At 41.5% G+C, this 25652-nt stretch overlaps 1 protein-coding gene across 3 annotated transcripts in view; it reads left to right on the top strand.

The window, feature by feature from the left end:
• Positions 1-25652, top strand: part of EPG5 (ectopic P-granules autophagy protein 5 homolog) — an 83175-nt gene that overhangs the window by 1218 nt on the left and 56305 nt on the right. For 2 of the 3 annotated variants that reach the window (XM_037902463.2, XM_037902464.2), the window contains exons 2-15: positions 9398-10321; positions 12524-12767; positions 13577-13713; positions 14305-14412; positions 14843-14916; positions 16074-16182; positions 18369-18483; positions 18986-19136; positions 19720-19875; positions 20362-20519; positions 22133-22287; positions 22932-23072; positions 23416-23580; positions 24547-24669. In XM_037902463.2, coding sequence (XP_037758391.1) covers positions 9398-10321; positions 12524-12767; positions 13577-13713; positions 14305-14412; positions 14843-14916; positions 16074-16182; positions 18369-18483; positions 18986-19136; positions 19720-19875; positions 20362-20519; positions 22133-22287; positions 22932-23072; positions 23416-23580; positions 24547-24669 — 2760 coding nt within the window. Of the gene's footprint in view, positions 1-9397; positions 10322-12523; positions 12768-13576; positions 13714-14304; positions 14415-14842; positions 14917-16073; positions 16183-18368; positions 18484-18985; positions 19137-19719; positions 19876-20361; positions 20520-22132; positions 22288-22931; positions 23073-23415; positions 23581-24546; positions 24670-25652 lie in introns of those variants that run through there. The other variant, XM_043547441.1, reaches the window with a different exon arrangement.

Below are 25652 nucleotides of genomic sequence, written 5' to 3'. Positions count from 1 at the left end.
AATGATAAAGAAATAGTATTTTTCAGTTCGTCTCATGCAAGTACTGTAGTGCAATCTCTTTATCGTGAAAGTGCAGTTTACAAATGTAGATTTTTTTTTTTTGTTACATAACTGCACTCAAAAACAAAACAATGTAAAATTTTAGAGCCTACAAGTTCACTCAGTCCTACTACTTTTTCTACCAATCGCTAAGATAAACAAGTTCGTTTACATTTATGGGAGATAATGCTGCCTGCTTCTTATTTACAATGTCACCAGAAAGTGAGAACAGGTGTTTACATGGGACTTTTGTAGCTGACATTGCAAGATATTTACGTTCCAGATACGTTAAACATTCGTACGCCCCTTCATGCTTCAGCCACAATTCCAGAGGACATGCTTCCATGCTGGTAACACTCATTAAAAAAATAATGTGTTAATTAAATTTGTGACTGAACTCCTTTGGGGAGAATTGTATGTCTCCAGTTCTGTTTTACCCACATTCTGCCATAATTTCATGTTATAATAGTCTTGGATGATGATGTACACTTTGTATTCTGTGTTGTAATTGAAATCATTGTATTTGAAATTGTAGAAAACATCCAAAATATTTAAATAAATGGTATTCTATTATTGTTTAACAGTGTGATTAATCGCATGATTAATTGTGATTAATTTTTTTAATTGCTTGACATCCTATGCTGTTTTAATTAGGGCTAAGAGTCCTAATACCTCTTCTGGTTAAAACTGTAGCCATGTGTAATGTTGGCTTTGAAATATCCAAAATATGAGGCCACATGGGGTAAGGGACCGAGTATTACTCCTGCAAGAGCCAGTATTTGTTTGTTCATATTTTAAACATACAACTACCTACATATCTTAGCTTTTAATCCTGTTGTAGATGAGATTTGGGCTTCTAGTTGTTTGTTTTGTTTTAGCATCTTGAAATGCAATCTCTCAAGGCTTTCATTTGCTTGCTGCTAATCCTCACCTATCTGACATTATGATCTAAACCGTTATATCTTGTGTTGGATTTGAATCCCAAGGATTGCTCACTCTTCTCATTTTGCAGTTGTCCCTCTCCATTGATGTAATAAACTGTTGTGCGTGGATAACAGTCTGTGAAATCATGTCAGTCAGAACTGGTCTGAGTAGAGAACCATCAACCCATGTTATATAAACCAAATATCAGTCTCAAGTGTCAACCACTGCTAAGAGCTGTTAACCTACTTCAGAGAAAACATTACCCAAATATGGGTTGGAGAAAGGACTCCACACCAGAGCTGAGAATAATAACTGTTCCACCATCTTTGTCTAAATTCAGCCCCATTGCACACACAAAACAGTGAATTCCAGGCCACTGTTTGTGAAAGATTAATTTCTCTCATGGTTGTTGAAAGCCAGTGAAAAGCAACTGGCCTGTTAGTGGTGGGAGTTATCAGTGTCTCTGTCAAGGTTCCTTCCCCACTCTGGATGCTAGGGTACGGATGTGGGGACCTGCATGAAAACCTCCTAAGCTTATCTTTACCAGCTTAGGTCAAAACTTCCCCAAGGTACAAAATATTCCACCCTTTGTCCTTGGATTGGCCGCTACCACCACCAAACAAATACTGGTTACTGGGGAAGAGCTGTTTGGAAATGTCTTTCCCCGCAGAATACTTCCCAAAACCTTGCACCCCACTTCCTGGACAAGGTTTGGTAAAAAGCCTGACCAATTTGCATAGGTGACCACAGACCCAAACCCTTGGATCTGAGAACAATGAAAAAGCATTCAGTTTTCTTACAAGAAGACTTTTAATAGAAATAGGAGTAAATAGAAGTAAAGAAATCCCCTCTGTAAAATCAGGATGGTAGATACGTTACGGGGTAATTAGATTCAAAACACAGAGAATCCCTCTAGGCAAAACCTTAAGTTACAAAAAAGATACACAGACAGAAACAGTTATTCTATTTAGCACAATTCTTTTCTCAGTCATTTAAAGAAATCATAATCTAACGCATACCTAGCTAGATTACTTACTAAAAGTTCTAAGACTCCATTCCTGTTCTATCCCCGACAAAAGCAGCATATAGACAGACACGCAGACCCTTTGTTTCTCTCCCTCCTCCCAGCTTTTGAAAGTATCTTGTCTCCTCATTTCACAGTAACAGCCGTGTTAGTCTGTATTCGCAAAAAGAAAAGGAGTACTTGTGGCACCTTAGAGACTAACCAATTTATTTGAGCATGAGCTTTCGTGAGCTACAGCTCACTTCGTCGGATGCATCATGCTCAAATAAATTGGTTAGTCTCTAAGGTGCCACAAGTACTCCTTTTCTTTTTGTCTCCTCATTGGTCATTTTGGTCAGGTGCCAGCGAGGTTACCTTTAGCTTCTTAACCCTTTACAGGTGAGAGGAGTTTTCCTCTGGCCAGGAGGGATTTTAAAGGGGTTTACCCTTCATTTTATATTTATGACAGCCTCTTTCAGAGAAGGTGAACCTCCTGAAGAATGTGATAGTCCATATAGTTCCTAAGAAGTAAACACTTCATGTAGACAGTCTCTCCAACTACTGCTCTGTCTTCAACCTCCTCTTTCTTTTAACACCATTACAAGGTAGTGACAATCAAACTCCAGCAACTCTTGACATTTGTTATCCTAAAACTTCGCACAATCATTTTTCAGATGAGAACATGGCACCAATTGTTCTCTAGCGACATGAGTGGGTAGCTTCTCTATGGCTATGGATATCAGTTTAGAGTACTTGCTGTCTCAAGCCTTTTACAAAGTTGATCCAAAGTGCTGCTCAGGGTGGATTTGATTTAAATCATGATTTAAATAACTAGTCAGGAAGATTCAATTTAATCATGGATTTCTACACAAAAGTGTATTCTTGTTGGTTGTTATAACCTTAATACATATTTTTCACAACTCTGAGATAGTTGAGACCCAAACTGGGTCTCTTTTAGGGCCTTCTGCCATTATAGGTTTTCCCTTCTAGTGAGAGAATGGTATGGTAGATCTCAAATCAATGAAGGCTACACTCAGAAAGACCTCAAGACTTCTGGAATATGCTGCTGAAACAGTTTCACTTTTGTTTCTACTGCCTGTCCCTCCCTTCTCACATTTATCTCCAGTTTTCTTCTTGTCCAGATCTAATCCGTCCCCACCAATCTTCTATTCATTGAACTTTTTGAAACTTTGCACTTCTAGAGAGAGGTAAGGGATTGACTCTGTGAACACACGTTTGCAGAGGGACAACAGTTTTGAGGTTTGTTATTTCTCACCTCTATCCATTTATTTATTTATTTAAAACATTTTTGCTGTTAACAAGCATGTTATCTTTGGAGACAGAAATCCACAGTTTGAGAACTGCAAAACTAAGCATCTCTGATGGTATCTTCTAGACTTAGCACTGAGTCCCATTGGGTAGATAGAAAGATTAACCTAAGTAATCTATACAGAAGCCCCTGGAACCCCATAAGGTTGGGTCACTAATCCATGAACTACTGGAACTCATTTACAAAACTTTTCTTAATGAATATATTGTCTCATAATATAGAATTAGAATTTATAATCCCTATTCCTTGATGAGATATCTTTGAGCTATAATGTATCTTAATTAAAACTAGATAGGTTTTTTTTCCTCAAAGCATTTTATAAAAAAAAAAACTGATTTAAATTAAAAAAGTCAGTTTTTTTTTTAATTTAATTCATTGATTTTTATCTACCCTGGTGCTGCTCACCTGTACCCAAGACCTAACTGGAGTGAGCAGAGAAATGTTATAGTGGTTCCTGTTTATCCTTTCAAATAGGACTTATAGGAGTTACGATGAACAGCTACTACTGATCACTCAAGAACCTTCACATGTGGTGATCTGCAGATCATTTTGGAGAGGTTGAAAGACCCTGGGCTGCTTTGCCAGCAACTTGCTGATGATTCACAGTTCTGTCTCCTGTTTGCTGGATACTTTTCAAGCCATTACAGATGTATCAGTACCTCTGTGATGCATAAAGTGGGGGGCGGGAGGGGGAGTAGCTCCCTTTGATGGACACCCAGCCAGCCAGTTAGCTGTAAAATCCCTCTTGGTCTGTTCTCTGCTTGCTTTGTAATACAAGCGTGGAGTGGCAAGTGTTAATTTTTAAAGTCCTTGCGGGCCCCCACTTCTGCGCTCGGAGTGACAGAGTGGGGATTTAGCCTTGACAACCTCTGAAAGGTTAGCACATGGATGAAAAGCAGCTGTGGTTCTGTCTGAACCCAGTCAAGACAGAAGTAGTGTTGGCTGAATGGGGAAATCCTTTGAACGACACACAGCCCTCCCCCTTCGTCAAAGGCATCTCCTATCAATGCATCAAGGAGGTATTGAGTCTTGGGGTGTTTCTGTCACTACTAATTTTGGACACCCCACCTAGGAAGCAACAATGATTGGAAATATTTTTTCACCTCTAATTTGCCAGAAAATTACAAGCTGCTTTTCTTGATGAGACTATAGCTAGTGATCTCTGCTGATCATCCTGACTAAACTCTTGTAATTCAGTACATCTGAGGTTAAAGGTGCGGGCAACATGGGAACTCCAGTTTGCCAGAACACATCAACCTTCATCCTTAGCAGAAAAACTGGCTCTGTTTACATCCAGTGTAATTTCAGGGTACAAGTTGGGGCCCAACCACATCAGTACCTGCTTTTCCATTCATAACCCACTGAACCATATGTGATCCTCTGGGACAGTGCATCTGACAACATTATGTTCTTGGGAGCAGGAGATGAGGCATCCATCCTTTGCTGAACTTGCTCAGTTGTGTAACCAAGAACTAGAGGGCAGAAAACTGAATCTGAGGTTTTCAGAGAAAGCTTCAAGACTCACCTTTTTGCAAAAGATACAATAAACAAAGATTAGTACTTACATCACTAACAAGAAACAAAACACAATAAGGTGGCAAAGCTACTGAAGCTGCGAGAGGTGAAGAGCGGTTTACCACTGGCACCTGTGTAAATCTTAATTACTGCGTATGACTCAGAACACAGCTGAAAATTTTATTAAAATACAGGTTGAGAAAAGACTGTTTGTACATCTGGGTATAGTGCTTAGATTATCCACAAAGTTTGTTTTTAAAGTCATAAGATACATATAGTGCATAATCAGCAATAACCCATATTTAGGTGAATGAATTTAAGAATACAGTTTAGATCTTTAGCATCTAAGTATTCAGGTACATTACTCATGAAAAAAGTTACACAGAGCTGGTGGAGGAAAGGAAAATGTATCAATGAGTGAAGATTGTCCCCCAGTCATTGAGAATTTAGGATTGGTTGTCCATTTAGAAAAAACAGTCCATCAGGAAAGTACCAGACTGTTCCATACAGTCTTATGCCCAAATAAATGTGTTAGTCTATAAGGTGCTACAAGTACTTCTCATTGTTTCTGTATGAAACAGTTACACACTTACGGGTCATAAGACATCTACATTACTTCTAGGACACCCATCAGTGTAGTAAGTCGGGAAAGTAACTCAAATACTTTCCAGTCTGTTATTGAGTGTCCAGGGAGGTTGAAGTGTTCTCCTACTGGTTTTTGACACTTCCTGGACACTCGATAACAGACTTAAAAGTGGCAATTCTTCAACAAAAAAACTTCAAAAACAGACTCAAACGAGAAACTGCAGAACTGGAATTAATTTGCAAACTGGACACCGTCAAATTAGGCCTGAATAAAGACTGGGAGTGGATGGGTCAATACAAAAGCTAATTTCCCCCTACTGTTACTCACACCTTCTTGTCAACTGTTTGAAATGAGCCACCCTGATTACCACTACAAAAGTGATTTTCCTCCTGTTGATAATAGCCCATTTTAATTGAACTGTCTCATTAGAACTGACCCCCCACTTGGTAAAGCAACTCCCATCTTCTCATGTTCTGTGTATATATATCTTCCTACTGTATTTTCCATTCCATGCAGCTGATGAAGTGGGTTTTAGCCCATGAAAGCTTATGACCAAATAAATTTGTTAGTCTCTAAGGTGCCACAAGTACTTCTCGTTGTTTTTGCTGATACAGACTAACACGACTACCACTCTGAAACCTATTCCATACAGAATTAGAATTCACGTATTTTAATATTGACTATTTAGTCTTCAAATATACAAAACCCAACCCATACATAACTTGCTATTGGAATTAGTTCTGTTTGACATAAAGTAAATAATCCAGTTTTTTTTTTATGTAAGTTACCTGATAGGCACAACCAGATGTATTTCAGACGCCAGGTTCAGTCCTGTCACCATAAGTCGTCTTTTATGTAGGAAAAGTGTCTTTTTCGGGAACATGTTCAGTGGAATTCAGCTTGCAGGGAAGGAAATCCCCTGTGGAGTGGAAGGACTTCCTGTCGTCCCCTCACAACTCGAAAGTGAACTCATCTTGGCCCCTAAACCGTCTGTCACATTTAACTGCACCCTGTCCCATCACTCAGGCAACATGGAGCCATTTTTAGATTCCTCTGCCCCCTTCCATACCCGGGCTCTGGCCAAATCTTATTGGATTTTCCTTTACAGTGTCTAAAACCTATGCTTTACTTTCTGAGCACTGAGATTTTTTACCGTACTTTTGTCGTGTCCGACTCAGTTACTGAATACTCTTAGTCTTTGGCATCTCTGCATTTCAATTTGTTCCTCTCCAAATCATTTTGTGCTGTGAAAATCATCTTCCTGTCCTGCCACTCTGATTACATCACTCTCTCCTTTAAATCCTTTCTCTGGTTTCTTCTTGTCATCTGCATTAAGTTCAGGCTGTCTCTGCTCTTTCTTACGTCTCTGCTCTTCTCCCTTCCTACACATATTTCTTGTTTGTTCCCCTCAAACCTTTTATGTGGTTGCTCCCTTTGTATCCTCCTTCAGCTCTTCCCTTTGAGCGTTCTTCCATGCTGCCCGTTATGCTTGGGGCAGTCTCGCCTTCTGCACCAAGCAAACACCTAATTTTGAAGAGGGAATTAAAAATATTGCACGTAGTAAGTACATTAACAGTTGCCCATCTAATACTGAATATAAACCTATAAATCCAGCTATTAAATAAAAATAGCCCGCAAATATCCAAAAAGAAGAATACTAACCAACTCATTCTGCTTTATGTGGAAGTAACTATACCCTCTTGCCTTGTGTTATGGCTGTCTCCACTGCTGTAATCTGTTGTTGTTGTTTGTTGCAGTAGTGCCTAGAGGCCTGTCTGCACTGTGCTAGGAGGCATTGAACAAACACAATGAAAAGATGGTTCCTGCGTCATAAGTTTACACTCCAAGTATAAAAAGAGAAACAACAGGTGTTATGTTCTTCTTTGAATTCAGAGCCTGATCCTGCAGTTCTTACTCAGATGAAGTTTCTATTGAGTTTGTAGAATTTTTTCCCTGAAAAGGAAGAAATGTCAGACTTCATGTAGTCTGCTGGGGACTTCAGTATCAATTTTATGGGGAAGGTGCTCAGATATGATGGTGGTGGGCAGCAGTATAAAATGCTAATGTAAGAGAGAGGTTGATTTCACCTGAATAAAACCTGCAAGATAGTCTCTTTGGATTTTAAGCATCAAGGAGCATGGGGAATGTACAGGAAAATAAGACAATAAAGTCCAGACTAATGATCCTATAGAAAGAAGTGAACAGGAGTGTATAAAGTAGAGTATCCCTCTTTAAATGGAAAATGAGGCAAACACCCGTATGCGACTGTGGTCACCAGGCACAAATGACAGAGCACATCATATCTGAATGTCCCCTTCGTTCTTTTGCCGGGGGCCTGAAGGACATTCACCAGCTCACTGTTGGGGCAATGTGCTGGCTGTCAAGCTTAGATATACATTTGTAGTTGTTGCTACCTACCCAAGCCATACGAAAGAAGAACAGGAGAATGGGAGATGTGGGATCCAAAACCAAGCCAAATATATTGCCATTGTATAAAGAAGCTGCAAGCATATGTTTGGATTAAAAGGTGTTCAGTGGGAGGGTGAAAACAAATATGCTAAGTTAGCTGGGGCCTTGATATCTATTGTTGTCTGTTAGCTGCTTTATAAGGCAGAACCGCTCTGCTAGGAAATGTGTGAAATTGTCAGTAAATGTTCAGAACTTTACTTTTGTTACTTAGCCTTTTTCCAGTGTTGAGTAGGTCCTGAGAGCTCTTCATTAGTTCCCCCTCTCTGACTTTTGTCACATGATGATTTTGGCAATCTGTTGCATAATATAGAGAAATTAGAGCAGTATAAGCTAACTTTCCCTGTATTTTCTCAGTTCTGCTCTCATTTAGTCTTTTGAACTCTGAATTTTAGCTGTTTGCACAGGAGTGCTTGTATCATATACTGGTTGTATTGTCATATCATGTGATGATTCCACATGTTTGTGCTTTTGGTGAGAAAGTCATAAAAATATACTTCAGACTAGGCTAGCTGTTTGTCTCCTCACAAGCATAAGCATCCCTGTTCATTAATAGCTAATGTTAATTGAATAGGGAATAATCAATTTAAAATTCACACTGCTCATTTTATTCAGCTTTTCTACTTCTCCAAGTGACATAATTCCTAGTGAAACTGTTAATTTCTAGGTTATGGATTGCATCGCAGGCTCAGTCTTTAATTAATTGGACATTGCAAGAGCAATATCAGCTGAAAATTTAGGTTTTGTGAAAATAAGCTCTTACAGAACTGAAGACCATTAGGCATGTTTCCGTGAAATTAAAAACACCTTCCAACGTATTTGTACAGCCTAGAGGTTTTTCAGTCAAAGATCAGGGCCCCATTGTTTTACTCATTTGTACAGCACACAGCGCAAAGACAGTCTCTGCCCCAGAATGCTGACAGTTTTTCATTAACAACGTGGTGGGCATCATTCCAGCACACGAAAGCAGGGAAATGAAATTGATAGGGCAGGGGCTGCTATCTTTTGGGACTAAGGGGTGGGGGAAGGTGGGGAAGCTGAAGACTGAGAGTGTGTCAGGCATGGTGGGGACTGAAAGTTACAGCTTTCACAGTTTGTCTCATGCTGTGTATTAACTCACCTACTTGCTTCCCAAACAAGACGTTGAGTAAGAAATAGAGGAGTTCAGAAAAGAGGAAATGAATAGAGGAACACAATCTGCTTAACCAGGGATCATGTGCAGTGTTTGGTGCCTTTGGCATGGTCCATAGACATCTGATGAATTTAAAATGTGCTCTGTTTAGCAGAATCCCTTATCATTCGTGGATTAAATGAAACAAGGGGCCTAGTGACTGCAGCTGGCTCTCCAAGTATACTTATTCCACGTCAACATGCAAGTTGAAATATGCATTTATTTCTTACCTTCATAACTACGGAAAATAGGCTGGTGATGTAAGCTTAGGTACATTGTAATGCAAGACAAATGCTGACTTTCTTTTGTTATTCATTTATGAATGTCAAATTCCTGATACGCTGTCTATTGTTTTGTTTCTAGGAAAAAAAGAAAAAATGCACTGAAGAGCCCCAGAAGCAGGACTTGGACGAGGTCTTCCTCCCCAACAAAACTAGAGATCAAGAGGTGTCTTCTCGAGCTAGCAAGGTGCAGGTGGAACATCCTGAAGTGTTTACAGAGATTCGGCTCAGTGATGAAGTAGAAGATATGTGTGATATCTCCTTGACTTCTTTAACCTTAGCAGATGAAGGATCCCGATCAGCTACCCTAGAACCTCTAACACAAGGAGAAGAATTCAGAGCCAGTCTCTTGCATGAGAAATGCAGGGAGTGGTCTGAGGAAGATGGTAGAAATAAATTGGACAAACCCCAGAGCATTATGGAAGCACTTGCTAATCAATCAGAAAACTCTGGCATAGCAGAAAGTACCTTTAAGTGCAGTGCTGCTTGCACTCAGTCACTAATGGGAATTGTACGGGACAGAGGAACTGAGAAGGTACAAGAGGCTACAAATCCTGTTCTTTCTTTAGAGGCACAACCTGTTCTGTCACAGCTCTCTAATGAAGCCAAAGAGTGTGCTCAGCCCTCTGGGTTGAAAACTTTGTATCCCGATTTATCTGCTGAATTGTCCCAAGCGAGACTGACCACACTCGCGGTAAAACCGCTGTTACATAACGAGAGGCTATATCCAGAGATTCCGTCTGAACCAGAACTAGTGCCATTTACCAAAGAGCAGCTGAAAATCTTTGAGCCGTGTTCGTGGCTGGAGAATGTTGATTCCTACCTGGAGGAGTTTGATAACATTGCTCATCAGGATAGACATGAGTTTCACGAATTGCTCCTGAACTATTGGCGCTGTAGGAAGCAGCTCTTGCTGGCTGAGGCTGAGCTACAGGCCATGACATCAGATTGCCAAAGTGCCAAGGGCAGGTTATGGATTTTTAAGGAGGAACAGCAGTCTGTCAAGGTGGTGTAACTGAATTTGCTTTTGATCCTGGCTTGGCTATGATCCCAGTCGTGTGCTGTGCTGAATGTGGATGTTTGCTGTATTTAAGCTGGCTTGTACAGAGAGATTTATTTGCCTTGGATGATGTCTTTTTTTTTTTTTAAATTTTTCTGTTCAAAGGAAAATAAACCTGTCACTGCCTAAGTCAACTTCATTACATAGAAATACTTATTCCACTGAATCCTTGATTTTAAACTTGTAACTAATATAGTGGAGTGCAGTCTCCCTTACAATGAGCTCTGATATACTAAAATTCCTGTATGCAGTGAATTGGAGTGAGAGTTCCAATACATTGCAATATGAAAACTGGAATTCAGCTTAGAATCACCTTCTGCTGTTAGCAAAATACTTCATTATGGTGCCTATCCTGACCAGCCTCCTTCCTGGGTGTGGATGACTCCATGTCCAATAGTCTTGGTACAGTGGTTCTGGAAGGATTTGAGGATGCAGCGCAGCAGCCTGGTTATTTGGAGCAAGGGGACTGAGGGGCTAGATCCACTTCCACTGGTTGTTGCTTCCTTTATGCAGCACAGAGATTCCTGTTTGTGGCTGCCACTGCAGCCCTGAAGTATCTTTGGGCTTGTCTATGCTGCACCGCAGTGTGGACTACCGGGGTGTGAATTGCAGAGTGCACCAAAGTGTTGCACTCAGCTGCCCCATTCAAAAGAAGGTACCGACTTCATGTTAACATAGTCCTGTTTGCAAGAGGACTGTGTTACTGAGAACTAGGTACCATCTAGTTTGCACCAGCAGCTTCAATGTGGGGCAGTTACAGCGCAATACTTCAGTGCGCTCTGCAGTTCGCACCCCTGTAGTCCACACTGCAGTGCAGTGTAGACATAGCCTTTGTAGCTCTGCAGATGCCTAATGGGGAAGGATTGTTCTGCCCATGTCTCAGGGACAACCCCATCACACAGCTTGATGTTCCAGCTGTGTGCTGATTTGCAGGAGTTGGTCTTATAGGGCCCTGTCTTCAACTAGGAAAATGGGAGATACTCAGGAGTGGTAGAAGTTGTAGTCAGTGTAGATGTTCTTACCCCGTCCGATCCTTTCCAGAGCAAGTTTAGACAGCAAGAATGCGTAAGGTGTATGTATTCGAGAACTTCCTCTTTTGCTCCCATGAGTTGAGCTGCATGGCTGGTGAATTCCCTGTCCAATTTTTCCTACACTAGATGAGACTTGAGGGCCCCAATGTACGGATATTACTCTTTTTTTAGATGAATGTGGTCTAAATGAACATTATAGAGTTTAATTACGATGGAATTTTATCAGTCTCTTAAATTTAGTATTTATCCATTTTTATGTGCAAAACACCGCATCTACACTCTATCCACTGACTTTTACATTAATATAACTGATTTCCTAGTGTAAAATCCTGCATTTGCTGTGAATGAGTTTCAAACCAAAGTTTATAAGTGTGTGCTTTGAAACTTAGTTGTATGGCTGTATGAAGCAATGACATGGACAGAATGAAATAATGGCTTCATTATATTAAAGAACATGGATGAGGTTTGGAAAGACTCCACTCAATGACCTGATTTGCAGTTTGAGGAAAGTCCTTTCACTCTTGGCAAGTCTGAATAATTTTAAAATATATTGTGGCAAATTGATGTAAGGTGGGCTGGAGTCTAAAAAAATCCTCCTCTTGCTTGCGTACATATTGTGACTTTAAAATAAGATCAGGGTGGCCTGGAAATTCTTCGTATGTTTTATACATACATTTTACGACTAGACTGGACCAAGGCTGTGAGGCAGGTGTGCTCTGCTGGATTGGATGTGAGGGTGGGAGTCGAGAGACCTGATTTTATTCTCACTTCTGCCACTGACTCACTGCGTGATCTTGGGCCAGTCACTGAAACCCAAATTTTTAAAAATAGTTTCTGATTTTGGGTACTTGGGTTTGCAGGGCCTGATTTTTCAGAGGTGCTGGGCAGTCATCCGCTCCAGTGCTCAGTCCCCCTGAAAATCAAGTTGGACATCGAAAATCAGAATCTGCTTTCCAAAATGTCTTGGCCTGTTTCCCCATCCGTTATCTGCGCAGAATATTGCTGACCCGCCTTTGCAAAGAGCTTTGAAATCTGTGGCTTAAAAGCTCATGTAAGTGCACATTTTTTTTAACACACTTTAAAAAGAAAGCGCATAAAATAATTGTTCTCTTTGCAGGGTATCTGTGCAGATCAGTGCCAAGTGTCTGACTACCATCGCTACCAGACAGTAGAGATGAATGCAAGTGTGTTGGGGGAACTAAAGAGATTGTTTGAAGCCAAAGCGGAGCACGTGCATCAGACGTTGGTGCTTCACTCGTACACTTCAATGTTGTCCCGCTTGCAGGTGGAGTCTTATATCTATGGATTGCTTAATAGCTCATCCCTGCTGAGATCTGTGGCTGTTCAACAACAAGAGCAAGGTGTGTCCCCGATCTGAGTTTCCGCCTCTGGTGTCCCTAGCGTGCAGAATACTACACCTGATCTATGTAGTGCCACTGGCTATGCCTGTGTCAGAAAAATATTGTAGTTCTGCCTGCAGGGGGTGTGCAGAAGGGAGGCTTTACCTTAAAGTAACAGAGATATTTTTATCTCAAAGTTGCTATTTAGTGATTATAAGATGTTTTAAAAAGCCACTCTAAAAAACTAGTGTCTTAGTTTTAGAGTGTAGTAGAGTATTTGTTTGGATTTAATATAATATACAGTAGAACCTCGGAGTTACGAACACCAGAGTTACAAGTTGACCGGTCAACCACACACCTCATTTGGAACCGGAAATACGCAATCAGGCAGCAGCAGAGGACCCTCCCTCCCCACCCCCCCCCAAAAAAAACCCCAAAACAAAACACCAAACGCAGTATATCGTGCTGTGTTAAATGTAAGCTACTAAAAAATAAAGGGGAATTTAAAAAAAAGATTGACAAGGTAAGGAAATTCTGCTTGTTTCATTTATAGTAAGATGGTTAAAAGCAGCATTTTTCTTCTGTAAAGTTTCAAAGCTGTATTAAGTCAATGTTCAGTTGTAAACTTTTGAAAGAACCACCATAATGTTTTGTTCAGAGTGACTAACAACATTCCCGAGGTGTTCGTAACTCTGAGGTTCTACTGTACATATAAAGGACAAAGGAGAAATTTTCTATAGAACCCCTAAAGCCATGAGGGCATTAGTCAGCCTAGCAGGGCTCTTAAGAGTCAGCAGTGTCAGAGCTCTAATTCTGTTTCTAATTCACAGCTTCTAAGCAGTCAGAAAACCTTTCCTCGGACTTGGGTCACCTGAAAGAATGTGTCAGCATTCTTTTCGGTTTCACGCGCAGAGTTATCGAAGATCCTCAGTTCCAGAGTGACCTCCTCCGTTGGCTGCAAAGGCTGGTAAGGGAGGAGTGTGTGGAGTAAGTGCTGTTTATTAAAATGAACTGAATCGGTCCCAGTGGCCATCCCTGGAAACCTCACCACTGCTCTTGCTGTTTGGTGTCCTGGGTGAAAAGAATTTGGTGGTTTCATTCCAGGTCTTAGCAGACAATGGCCACGTCACTGAAACCACTAGGATAATTGTTGATAGAATCAATGGAGAGGCCAAGTGTTGAGAGGACTGGAGCCTGTGAACCCCAAAGTGGTTGGTTCGGATAGGACAGAGCACATTAATAAGGCAGCATGGGGAAAACTCACAGTACTTCAGCTCATGTTGGAGATGGAGGTCTTCATGGCTGTCAATCTGGTAATCTTTCATCACTCAGTTTCACTACATCAGTTCTTTGTATTGTAGCTCTTAAATCAAGCAGCGGCCCCTGCTTGTCAAAGAGCACTGTTGTCCCCTTCAGTGTTTTGGTGATACAGCATTCTTTGTACAAACCCATTGGGTGTTGGAAAGTGCAAGGAGAATAATAGAAATGCCAGGTTTTAACAAGTCTGTGAAGGAGCCAACCTTGAAATTGCCCTTACATGTTGCTCTTTATTGTTTAGGTGTCAGTCTTGCAAAGAGTTGGCTGTCCAGGGGACCACCTCTTCCTTTTAAACCACATCCTCCGTTGCCCAGCTGGTGTTAGCAGATGGGCTGCTTCGTTCATTCAGGTGTGAATGTTTAATCCTGTGTGCTTTGCTTTTTTTGGCTGAGATTTTGGAGTGGGTAGGAGAAAAGAAGAGTATCCCTCCTGCTTGAAACCATAAGACTATTACTAGACTAACTGGCAGATTCCAGAAATATGGAATCTGGGGTCTAGGAAGGAGAGGAGCCAAAGTCTTTCTGTGGGGTTTTCGTGGGCTGGATTTTCAGCCCTACCAATCTTGTAGTGAGATCTGCAGCTAAAGGCAGAAGCTGTGTCTCCTTTGAAGACTTGTTTCTCTCTTAGATCAGCAAGTGGGCTTTGTCAAGATTTTCCTTTAATGTTAGAAAGTTAAAGGAAAAGCCACATAATGGAAATTCAGAGATTTTATGTAGATGCTGAAACTAAGCAGCTGTGGATTCTGGTTTGCTTAGACTGAAATTTTGTTTTAATTTCAGATCAAAGTCTTGGATAACCCATCAGGAGTCTTTCAGTTTATGCAGTCTCTTGCCTTGCTTATGTCTCCTGTCAAGTAAGTGGGAAAGGAGAGAATTTGTACAAGTGTTCTGAAAATGCTTATCTGTGGATATTCAAACACATGGTGGCACTAGGTATATTCAGATGACGTTGAGGAATTGTCAAAATGGGCACAGTGAACTGATAGTTAAGTCTAAAGCCTTGTCGTTATTCACTCATCCCCTATTTACAGCCTCAGCACTATTCTCAGATGCTAAATGTTTATCATGATGAATGTGCAGTAGCCCTATTGTTCTTCTCAACGTTGAAATAAAGTTCTTGGCTACTGTTTGGAGGAACAATTGTTATGGATGAAAAGGAAGTTCCTGAGTCAGTAGGTCTGGAACAATTGTTGCATGCAAAGATTATGCTGTTTAATATTTTCCCCTATACTTCTAACTTTACTCAGAAAAAACAATTGCAATACTTGATGAAAACAGTGACGTCAAGGACCAGTGTTAACAAATGAAATAAAATTAAATGATCTGATCAAACCACAATCTTCTCCTGTTTGAGTGGCCTCCTCCCTACCCCGCTCTGTTAGATTAGTAAAGGTTAGCGTGAGGTAAAGTTTAGTAAAAGTAAAGTTTTATGTTTGTGTGTGCTCACTGCATTATGAGAGTTACAGCCACTGGTTTTCTGAGTGTCAAGATAGTAGCTATTGAGCTTAATTGATCTGAAGCAGGTCTACAGAAATATTTTAAATGGTTAAGGAGAGAGCAAATACTGGCTGTCAGATCAGTGTAACTTTCAGCCCCTGGTTCACCTGCAGATGTTTGGCAATGGTTGGCATAAGCTGTCTCTTTTTTTCCATTTTGTTTATTATGGATTCACAAAGGTACCCAGCAATGCGTGTGTTGTAAATTGTAACAGCAGTGTCCCTTAGAATGGGCGTCTTGCAAACAAGGGTTGATAGCAGTTTACATTTTTCAGGGTATGGTGCATAAATCAACTCATTAAATTGGTAATCAACTTGAGTATGAGTTTTTATTGACTGGTAACTTGTTCCACACTTGATGCATTGAGCAACCTTGTTAGTTTCTTGTTCCTGTGTGAGTTTTAAGAGGTTTTTAAAACAAAAAGAATAGTTGGACTGCAAATATCGAATGTTTACTTTGTTTCTCTAATTTACTTAAGCCTGGCTTTCATATGAAATAAACTTGTATTCCCCAGAAATCGAGCAGACTTCATGTGCCACATGACACCAAGTGAAAGAAAATCCTCCACCTCCTCTGGGAAAGAATCTGGGAACTGGACGTTAGTGGATGAGGGAGGAGAAGAGGTACTTTAAAACTAAACAGCTCTGCTTAATGCTTGTGCTCAAGCCTGTTGTAGGGGTCTTACTGAAGGGTTGGAGGAGGGAAAAATTAAATATTCTCCTGTAATGGATTTCCATTTCAAACAATCAATTTTATATTCCCTTCATCGTAGAACAGTGATACTCAGACCTCAGTTGTTCAGGAGCTAAATTAGCAATCAACATCATAGGTGCTGGAACTGGGGGTGCTACTGCACCCCCTGGCTTGAAGTTTTTTCAGTTACATATAGGGTTTATAGTTTGCTTCAATAGCTCTCAGCACCCCCATTATACAAATTGTTCCAGTACCGCTGATCAACATTACCCAAAAGAGCCACACAAGTATGCATTCATGGTGTCATTTACCATAGTACTATTCATTTTTAAACAGTATCACGGGAAATATTTAGTTACAAAAAATTCTCGCAGCAAATAACTTAATGCAAGTTGATAACATATTGGTTAATAACATAATAAAAGTATCGTGAGTGGTTAATAATTTAATTAAATCACACTGTTTTAAAACCATGTTCTGCAAAGAGCTGCAGGAGACGCATTAAAGAGCTACTTGTGGATCTAGAGCCGCAGTCTGAGTATCACTGTCCTAGAGTATTACATTTCCAGTAATATAAACCTGAGATTAAATTACCTGAGGTATTCTGTGGGAAGGAGGGAGATAGAATAGATTGTTCTTAAAATAGTTGTTTAAAATTACCCTTGTTATTTAATAGTGTGGAAATAGATACCCTTTTGAGAACTTTCCGCCTTTCAGTCATCATGGAAATATTGCTGTGCTGGGGGCTATGATGTTTTTCCCCTCTTACTTTAAAGATGGTATCTACCACTTCTTTATAGGTGATGGCTGCTGTCATATAGGAACGCACAGAGAAGGGGAATGAAAAGTATATGTTGTGATTGTGATACTTCCTAGGCATGCCCAGCGTTGTGAGGTACCGCACTGCACCTGCCCTTAGCATTGAGCAGTCTTGTCTGTGCCTTCTGAGGGTCAGTTCCCTGAAACCACCAGCCTCTGGCAGCACAAGCACTGCTTTCCAGGCCTCTGCAGGACACAATAGGCACACACCAAACCCTCTCCGCTACACCGCCCTGCCTTCCCCGTCCTCAGAATGTTCCCTGCAGTGCCCAGCATCTTATCCATTGGACACACGCAGAATTAGCAGGCCCTGCTGTTCACAAGGGAACCGTACACACTAGCTTGTAAGAGTCAACCCAAAATCACTGCTTTGCTTAACACCACAGCACTTAGGTATATTTATAGTGAAAACAAGAATAACTTTGGTTACCGAAGAACAGAGACTCCATTGACAATGAGTAAGAATATTGGAAACAAAGGCTTACATATAAAATAAAATCATGGTCTACAGAAGTTTATCTTGCCCAAGGTTTTTTCCAGCATTTTCAGCCAAGCCTTACTGAGACCTTTCGTAAAGCAGAATCACTGTCCTTTTACTTCCTCAGTGAAGGGTGACAGGGTGTCCTGTTTGCCCCCACAAATATAGTTGAGCAAGCCTTTGATGTGCACCTTCAGATACGGTTCTTCCCATTGCTCTTTCTCTTCATGTTAGTTTCTTTCTGAAGTCCCCACAATCCTTCATTTGCATTCAGCTCAGACTGATGATAGGAGACTCATTTGTGAAGTATATTCTACTTAGTTTACATTCAAACAGCCATCTAGATAAAACATTTCTTGTCTGACAGGAAACTAGTTTTTCACCTTGGCTGGCAACCTGTCCCTAAACCCTGACCTTACAATTTTTAGTGCATGTACATAACTCCTTACATAGTACCTGTACAGAAATGTCAATGTTGTTGGTGACCAGAGTGATATAGACTTTTATTGGAAATCTTACATGACATTCTTTGGTGAACTAGAACACACATAGCCTCAAGAGATTCCTATAGCCCCTAGGTACCCCCTCTGTGCACCAGGCCAGTTGGCACTGACATTCAGGGGTCACAGTGAGGAGTGGGAAGAAGACCAGTATCCCCTTTTCTACATTCTTTCTCTACCCTCCCCCCACTTCCCTTCAAAAGAAAACTGGAGGTAGATAGTACAATAGTCAGGTCCATTCATTGTCTGTCTCCCTCCCTCCCTCCACCCTTGGGGAAGGTAATAAAATCCACTCTGATTTTTTTTTTTTTTTTGGTAGGATGAAGATCCTGAAACTAGCTGGATTCTCCTTTTGGAAGATGACTTGATTGTCCTGTTGTCACAGTTTCCATTTCATGAACTGTTTCAGCATTTTCTTGGGTTTAACTCTAAAGGTGAATTGGCTGCTAAATACATAGACTTATAGGGGATAAGGAATGATTTTTAACGTTAAACATGTCAGGGATTTCTATTTTTCCAGTGTACTCTGAAGGATTAGATTTTATTCCTTCTTTCACTCTGATCTGTTAAACAGTTCCTTTTTGGTAACTGGCAGTAGATCTGCTTTTCAGTTCCCATCTCTTTTCCCTGGCCTATGAGTTATAAACCACTCACTCCTTGTGCTCAATCAGCTTCTCCATCTCTGTCCACCCACGTGAAGAGATTGCCTGCAGGGGATCTTGTAACTTACATAAATTATTTGTACTTGCACAATTAGATTTTAATCTACTGTGAATCTATCTGTTATAAAATGGTATTCATGTTGTATGAAATAAGTCATATAGATAGCAGAATAGAAATGCATTCCTCATTGCTTCTTATGTGTTTTGAGTTCTAAGTTTCTAGGTAACTTTCTGATTTTTGTGAAGCTTATGCTTCAGTGTTTTGATTTTGTAGGTGTTTATTTCCCTGAAAAAACAACCCCTCAGGAGATGATGAAGATTTTTTCCTTTGCAAACTCCTTGGTGGAGCTTCTAGCTGTGGGGCTGGAAACATTTAACAGAGCACGCTACAGGCAGTTTGTGAAACGAATTGGTCATCTTATCAGGTAAGAGGAACAGCTTTCTTTCCTCTGTCATGTGAATCTGCACAGACAGATCTTGGAGTTTAACAGGGGTTTAATAGGGGTAGCAATAGATCTAGCAATGTTAGAGAGAGAGAGAGAGAGAGTGTGTGTGTGTGTGTGTGTAGGCATAAATGTATGTGAGGGTATGAATGTGAGAGTACTCTCTTTAGGACAAAGGTTATGGCTTCCTTCATACTTGTTTGGTGCTGAGCACGTTAATGGTGCTTTATTAATTATTAGATGTGTGGACTTTTTTGTGTATACTGCCAATCCCTAAGGAAGGGATGTATTTGACACACAAGCTTATGTGTCCTAACCAATTTGGTCTAGTAAAATGTCAACTTATTTATCTGTAAGACCAAGGAAAGATAACATAGGAATTATGACTCTGTAAAGTTCTCCACAGATGGAAAACTCTGAGGATATAGGTGCCAGACTCTCTGAAACTTTAGGACAGAAGATTGAGTTTTTGGCTCTTGCTTGTGATCAGAGTTGCTGTTTCTGGACGCTGATGATGTACTCTCTGATCTTTTTATCCTCCTTTCCCTTAACCCCCATTGCATAGGATGACAGTTTGTTATGTGAGCGACCACTGGGCCCAGTATGTTAACTGCAATAAAGAATATGGATCAATAATGCACCCCTATTCTGTAGAAAAACTGCAAGTAGAATTTGATGAACTGTTTCTTCGGGCTGTTCTACATGTGCTGAAGGCAAAAAGGTAGGAAATCCCACTGAAGGATATAAAAACTCACACCCAAATGCTATTAAAAACAGTAGGAGGGTGAAAGTTGTGTCTACAGGTGGGACAAAATAAAACCCTGCATCCGAACAGCCCAGGCTGCAGAATCCAGAATCTGCATGGACAGCTTTGATCTGATTGTGACTTAATATTTTAATAGTGTTTCAGTATTTTCTATGGATTCAGACTAGACTGTAACATGCAAGATCCTTTAAACATGTAGATGGTTACCAAAAAGGGGAGAGGTTAGAATTCAAATTTCAGGCTTCTGTAACTTTTATGCTGTGGGGACTTGCCCAGCGCAAAGTGGGATCAAGATCAAGGGAACAGAAAGCCCACTCTTGTACTCCTCTTCCCCAAATGAGGTGTGGGCTCCTCAGCAGAGGGTCTGGACCTGTAACTTCTTTTCAGGTACTGAGGCTTATTATTGTGCAAATTATTTCTACTTGGCTTAAAATCCAACAGGCTGGGCGTCTGGCTGTTCATGTCTGAGATGCCTTATGGAACGTTATCGAGTCGCATGCTTTGGAAGCTCTTCTTCATCATGCATTGTGCAGAAAATGAACACCTGGAAAATATCTGCTCCACCGTGCAGCCTGCCAACTGCAAGCACAAACTCGGAGGTAGAATTCCTTTGCTTGCGGAACCTGCAGGGCAGTGTTTTGAATTCTGTTCTGGATCCGTAGCTAAACGCGGCCCTTCTTCCAGTGCGTAGGCTTGTGAATTCCAAAGAACAAGGATGTTGCCCCTTCTGATTGGTGACTGCAATCACTCATTTTTGAACAGGGTGGCGCCCACCTCTCACGGGCGGCCCCTTTCTGGATGGGCGGCCCCTTTCTTTCAGTTCTTATAACGGGATGGCACCCTTCTGTGTTACTGCAAAGTTAACTGCATGCACACAGTTTTCTAAAAACAAAGTTGAAATCTTCAGTTCAAACACTCAGCGGTTGTGTAGTGTTCTCTTTAATCCAGTACATGGCACAACAACTTTTGTTGTACTACGTCTGGGAGAAGCAGAGCTTCCCCAAGGCTTTGTAACACAGAATTCTTGGACATCAGTTGGTCTTGGGGTTCAGTGTTCCAGTGCTCACGTTAGTTTTCAGTTAGTGCAGAATGACTTCACTAGCTTAACTGCTGTCTAAAATTATGGTATATGGGATGAGCAAAATCCCTGAACTTACTTAAAACCTACCTGCCCTGCTTGGCTGTCCCCAGTTCTGATCTTGCCTTGACTGATTATATAAACTGTTTAAAACTGATAAAAAGAAAAGGTCTTGTAACAGCATCGGGACTCACCTTTTGTGAGTGCCCCTGCCCGGGGTCAGTGTTCAACAAGATCAGCAGCACCCATCACAGTACCATCATCTAGGTTCTGGGTTCAGTTTCCTGGGCTCAATCCTCCCTGCACTGACCTGTCCATGGTCCTGCTGCTCTTCAAGCCAGCCAGGCACCCAGTTATCGGGAGCCTTCCCTGAGCTCAATCCTGCCTGCGGTGAGCTGTCTGCGGTCCTGCTGCTTTCCAGGCAGCCAGGCACCCGGTTTTCCCTCTTCAGGCTCCAGCCGGTAACTGAGTGCTCTGCCTGTGCTGTTTCCTTTTATATGGCCCTTTTGGCCCCTGATTAGCTGCTCCAGCAGCCTCTCTGATTGGCTGTCTGGAGGACTTCTGTTTTGCTTTTTTCTGGGGTGAGGCCGGGTCACGAGGCCTCCGGCAGAGGGCCTCCAGACCTAGTTCACCCCATCACAGGTTTTTTCACACAATTTGTAGTTCACTTGTGGAAATCATTGCCACAAGATATCATTGAAGCCAACAGGTTAATAAATTCTTTAAAAACCCAACCATTTTTATGACTAACGAGCATCCAGAGTTAGAGTAATAACAATTAACACCCACCTCCCCCACCCTAGGAGTTTTGGAAAGAATATAAATCTTCATGTTTCAGGACATAAACCAACCTATAACTATTGGGGTTTGGAAGGAATCTTTCAGGTGGGCAGGGTATTCCATAACTGCCTGCTGCTGGGTTTCTTGCACCTTATCTAAAAGGGCTGGGACTGGCCACTTTTGGAGACAGGATACTGCACTATGTGGGCCACTGGGTTCGATCCATCCTAGCAATTAGTATGTCTCTGTTTCTGTTCCTGGTATTAAGACTACAGGTAAAATACATGTTTTGTTACAGGAGGCAATTAACCATTTCACCTATATTGACCTGTGTTCCCTCCATGTGATTTGCAGACCCAGAACACATGGAAAATTTTGAGAAGTATCTTACATCCATGAACTGCTCGGAAGAAATTTGTCTGCTCACCACGTTTGCTCAGATGGCACAAGCCAAGCGGGCTGATGTGGATGAGGACTTCATCAGAGTCGTCGTACTGGAGATATATGAGGTGGGCAATGCCCCGGGGTCAATTCTGTGAGGTGCTGAGCACTACTGTGGGGCACTGAGCAGTCTTCCATTGTTAAGTTAAATGGAAAGTTCAAGGCATTCAGCATCCCTTAGGATTAGGGCTTTAATTTAAACCCTGTCAAACTGTTCTCTTCTCCTGGCTTGATCGTTTAATACTCTAGGACTGAAATAAAGTATCCTGGATGGCTTGTTTGTCATTGCTACATAGGAATATCACTTCTGTAGACCAGGCTGAAATGAACAAAGTCAGGATATGGGAAATCTTTTCCTTTCCTTGGCTTATTCCCTTTCTCTGTTGGAGCTGGCCTGCAGTGCATCAGAACTGACTGACCTGGAGCTCTGACTCTCCAATTTTATTGCTCCCCATGTGTGCTCCATTTTAATTTTCTGCGACCCATGGAGTCCATGCAGTCCGGTCCAATAACTTTTCATGCTATGTCAGGATAAACAGTTAAGAACTTGGACTGGAGTTTGCAGTTTGTAAACACCACTGTCCAGGATCAGCAGAAGAAAATACATATTATTTTATTGTATTCTCCACTACACTGCCAATGAACCCAATCATATTGTGTGGTGGTTTTTTGGTCCTGTCCCCTCACCCCTTTTCTGTTCTCATCTTCTCAGGTATCTTATGTCAGCATTTCCACAAGAGAGACATTTTCAAAGGTTGGCAGAGAACTCTTGGGAGCAATCACGGGTATCCATACAGGGGTCATTTCTGTACTCCTGGATCGAGTTAGAGACACCATTGAAAAAGTCGGCATGGTAAGAGCTGATCTGTGTCCTTTAAAACAGCCACTGTTAAGAGCTTAAAGTGGATGTTATGACCTAGTGTATTAAGGATGAATAACCTGAAATTTGGCACACAGTGCTTTGTTAGGGGGTGCAAATAGATGCTGGTTGTGCTGTGGCTGTGAGCAAATATGCTCAGTGTGTTCAGATGGGAGTAAATAGAATGGGGGAAGGAGGGTTGCTGGGCTCGGTGTTGAGTAACGGTCAGTCCTTTTCCAGGGTGTTGTACAGTTCTGAGCACGTTGTCAGCACTAAAGAAACCAATCTCTTTAACCATTGATTTGTAATATGTGTACTCCCCCCGACCCCCCTACAGGTTTCCTTATACTTGTTTAAAGAGCTGCCATTGTATCTTTGGAAGCCCTCTTCCTCGGAGATAGCGCTGATCCGTGGCTGGCTATTGAATTACAATCTGAACATGGTGGAGAATAAACTAGCCTGCATTATCCTGGAAGGGCTAAACTGGGGATTTGGTGAGCATGTATGTATTAAAAATTGAAAGCTTGACACTCAGTTAGACCTGAGAAAAACTGTTCAGCTAGCATTGTAACTAATCACAAATGTTGGAGATCAGTTAACAGCACTAACACATTCTACTGGGATGCGATGGGTTGCTTTGTATGCATTTGAAGGTGCGAGAATGCTGGTATCCCAGTGGTTTTGGAAGATGCTAGTGGAGGAACCAGTTCTGTTCCCCTGCCATACTGTCACGGTTGTGACTGGTAGAGGCATTTGAGCTAGAGCTCCCTCATTATAAACCAGAGGAGGCAACCGGCAGTGTCTTTTCTGAGGACCTGTTGACTCTGAAATGTGCTTCTCTCCTGGGCCAGCCAGTACCCACATTTTCAGGTGCATGGCATAGATCACCTTTTCCTTTCCTGCATTTAAGGAGACCGGTGGATTTATAGGAGGGGTGTGTGTGTGTGTGTGTCTGTCTGTCTGTGTCTGGAAACTGAGCTAATTTAAGTGTGAAGTCTTTGTTATGTTATGATATGGTTGGCTGGAGTCCTTTGGTGGTTGTGGAAAAGTCCTTCAAATTGGAAACTAATCTTTGGAATTGTGGTTTGAAATATTGTACAGAAACTTTAGCTTTTGAAATGTTTTTATATGATTTTTTTTGGATGGGGTCAGAAAAGTCAAAAACAAATCAATAAACTCTTGGGGTCTCTAGGAAGGTCAGTCTCAATAGACAGGTCCTCAGCTGTAGAGCTCTGTGTCTAGAAGTCTCTGAGCCTGAGTTCATTATCCTTCAGTGTACGGTGCAAGACTCCTCTTGCTGACCAAGCATTTGGCTAATCTGATGCACCAGTTATGTTCTTCCCTTTTCTATTTATATTGACATCTGTTCCTTGGTGATGTAACCAGAAGCCTGGTGAGGGTACATTACAGTGAGAATGATGATACAATTTTAAAGGTCTTCTTTAATAAAGAAAACAAACTTTAACAGGATACTACTCTTCACCTCGATCCAGCTGTCCATGCTGAAGTTGCATTAATGGTCCTAGAAGCGTACCAGAAATACCTCCCTCAAAAACCGTATGGCGGGCTGCTTTCTGAAAGCATAAAACAGGTACTTCTCCCTCTCTCCCTCCCTCTCTGAATTTTTGGTGGTGGTAGAAGAAAGAAGGGTAGGATGGGAACCTCAAGCTTAATTTTAAAAAACCCAAACTCTCATGCCGTTGTATTGGGCATTTCATGACTGAAAGGATAGTTATGATGCTTATGAGCTAAGGTATTCGTGTGTGTGTGTGTGTGTGTGTGTGTGTGTGTGTGTGTGTGTGTGTTAAAAGAACAATATAAAGATAGCAAAGTCAAGCTCTCAACCTTAATTCTTGCATTTCCTAACTTTTATCTGTGAAATTTTGATTCATTCCCCCTTATGCGTATGCATGATGATACAGTCTTTAATTACGTGATCCCATGTGATTTGCACAGGACCACTTCCTGTTCAATGCACAGAGTGGATGATGCTCAATTAATGAGCAAGCTATTGAGTATTATGTTTTCTTCTCCTGGTTCAGTGATTGGCCCTGATATCTATTCAGACCCTGCTGTGAATACAAAATTATTAATTTCCTCATGGGGTTTTCCTTGGTGCACATCTCTGTAGCTTCTGCATACTTCACAAACATTAAATTAATTTCCTAGCACCCCAGTTGGGAGGGTAGTATTATCCACATTTTACAGATGGGGAACTGAGGTACAGAGAGATTAAAGTCAAAAGTATCTATCCCCCTGGCTCTGTCCTGTCCCATCTGGCTCTCTGTCTCCTTGCCCAGCCAATCCATCTCCCCACGATCCTATCTCTTAGTCCTACTCCTTTCCCTCACCCCCGCCAGCCACCAGTCCCAGTCATGCTTGTGTCCTTGCTATCCAGGTGCCTTTCCCCAATGTACTCCCCATCCCCTTTGCATTCGAATCAAGCAGCTTCCTCTTCCACACTGTCTGGGACCAGCAGAGAAGGGCACAAAAAAGACAGGCTCTCAGTTCCAATGCCAAGTCTGGCCTGGTCCACATCAGCCCACTGCTGCAATTGCAGGGAAAGTCCTGCTG

This window comes from Chelonia mydas, chromosome 5, assembly GCF_015237465.2.
Source record: "Chelonia mydas isolate rCheMyd1 chromosome 5, rCheMyd1.pri.v2, whole genome shotgun sequence".
NCBI classification, from domain to species: domain Eukaryota; kingdom Metazoa; phylum Chordata; order Testudines; family Cheloniidae; genus Chelonia; species Chelonia mydas.
This window is presented reverse-complemented; position numbering and strand designations above follow the sequence as displayed.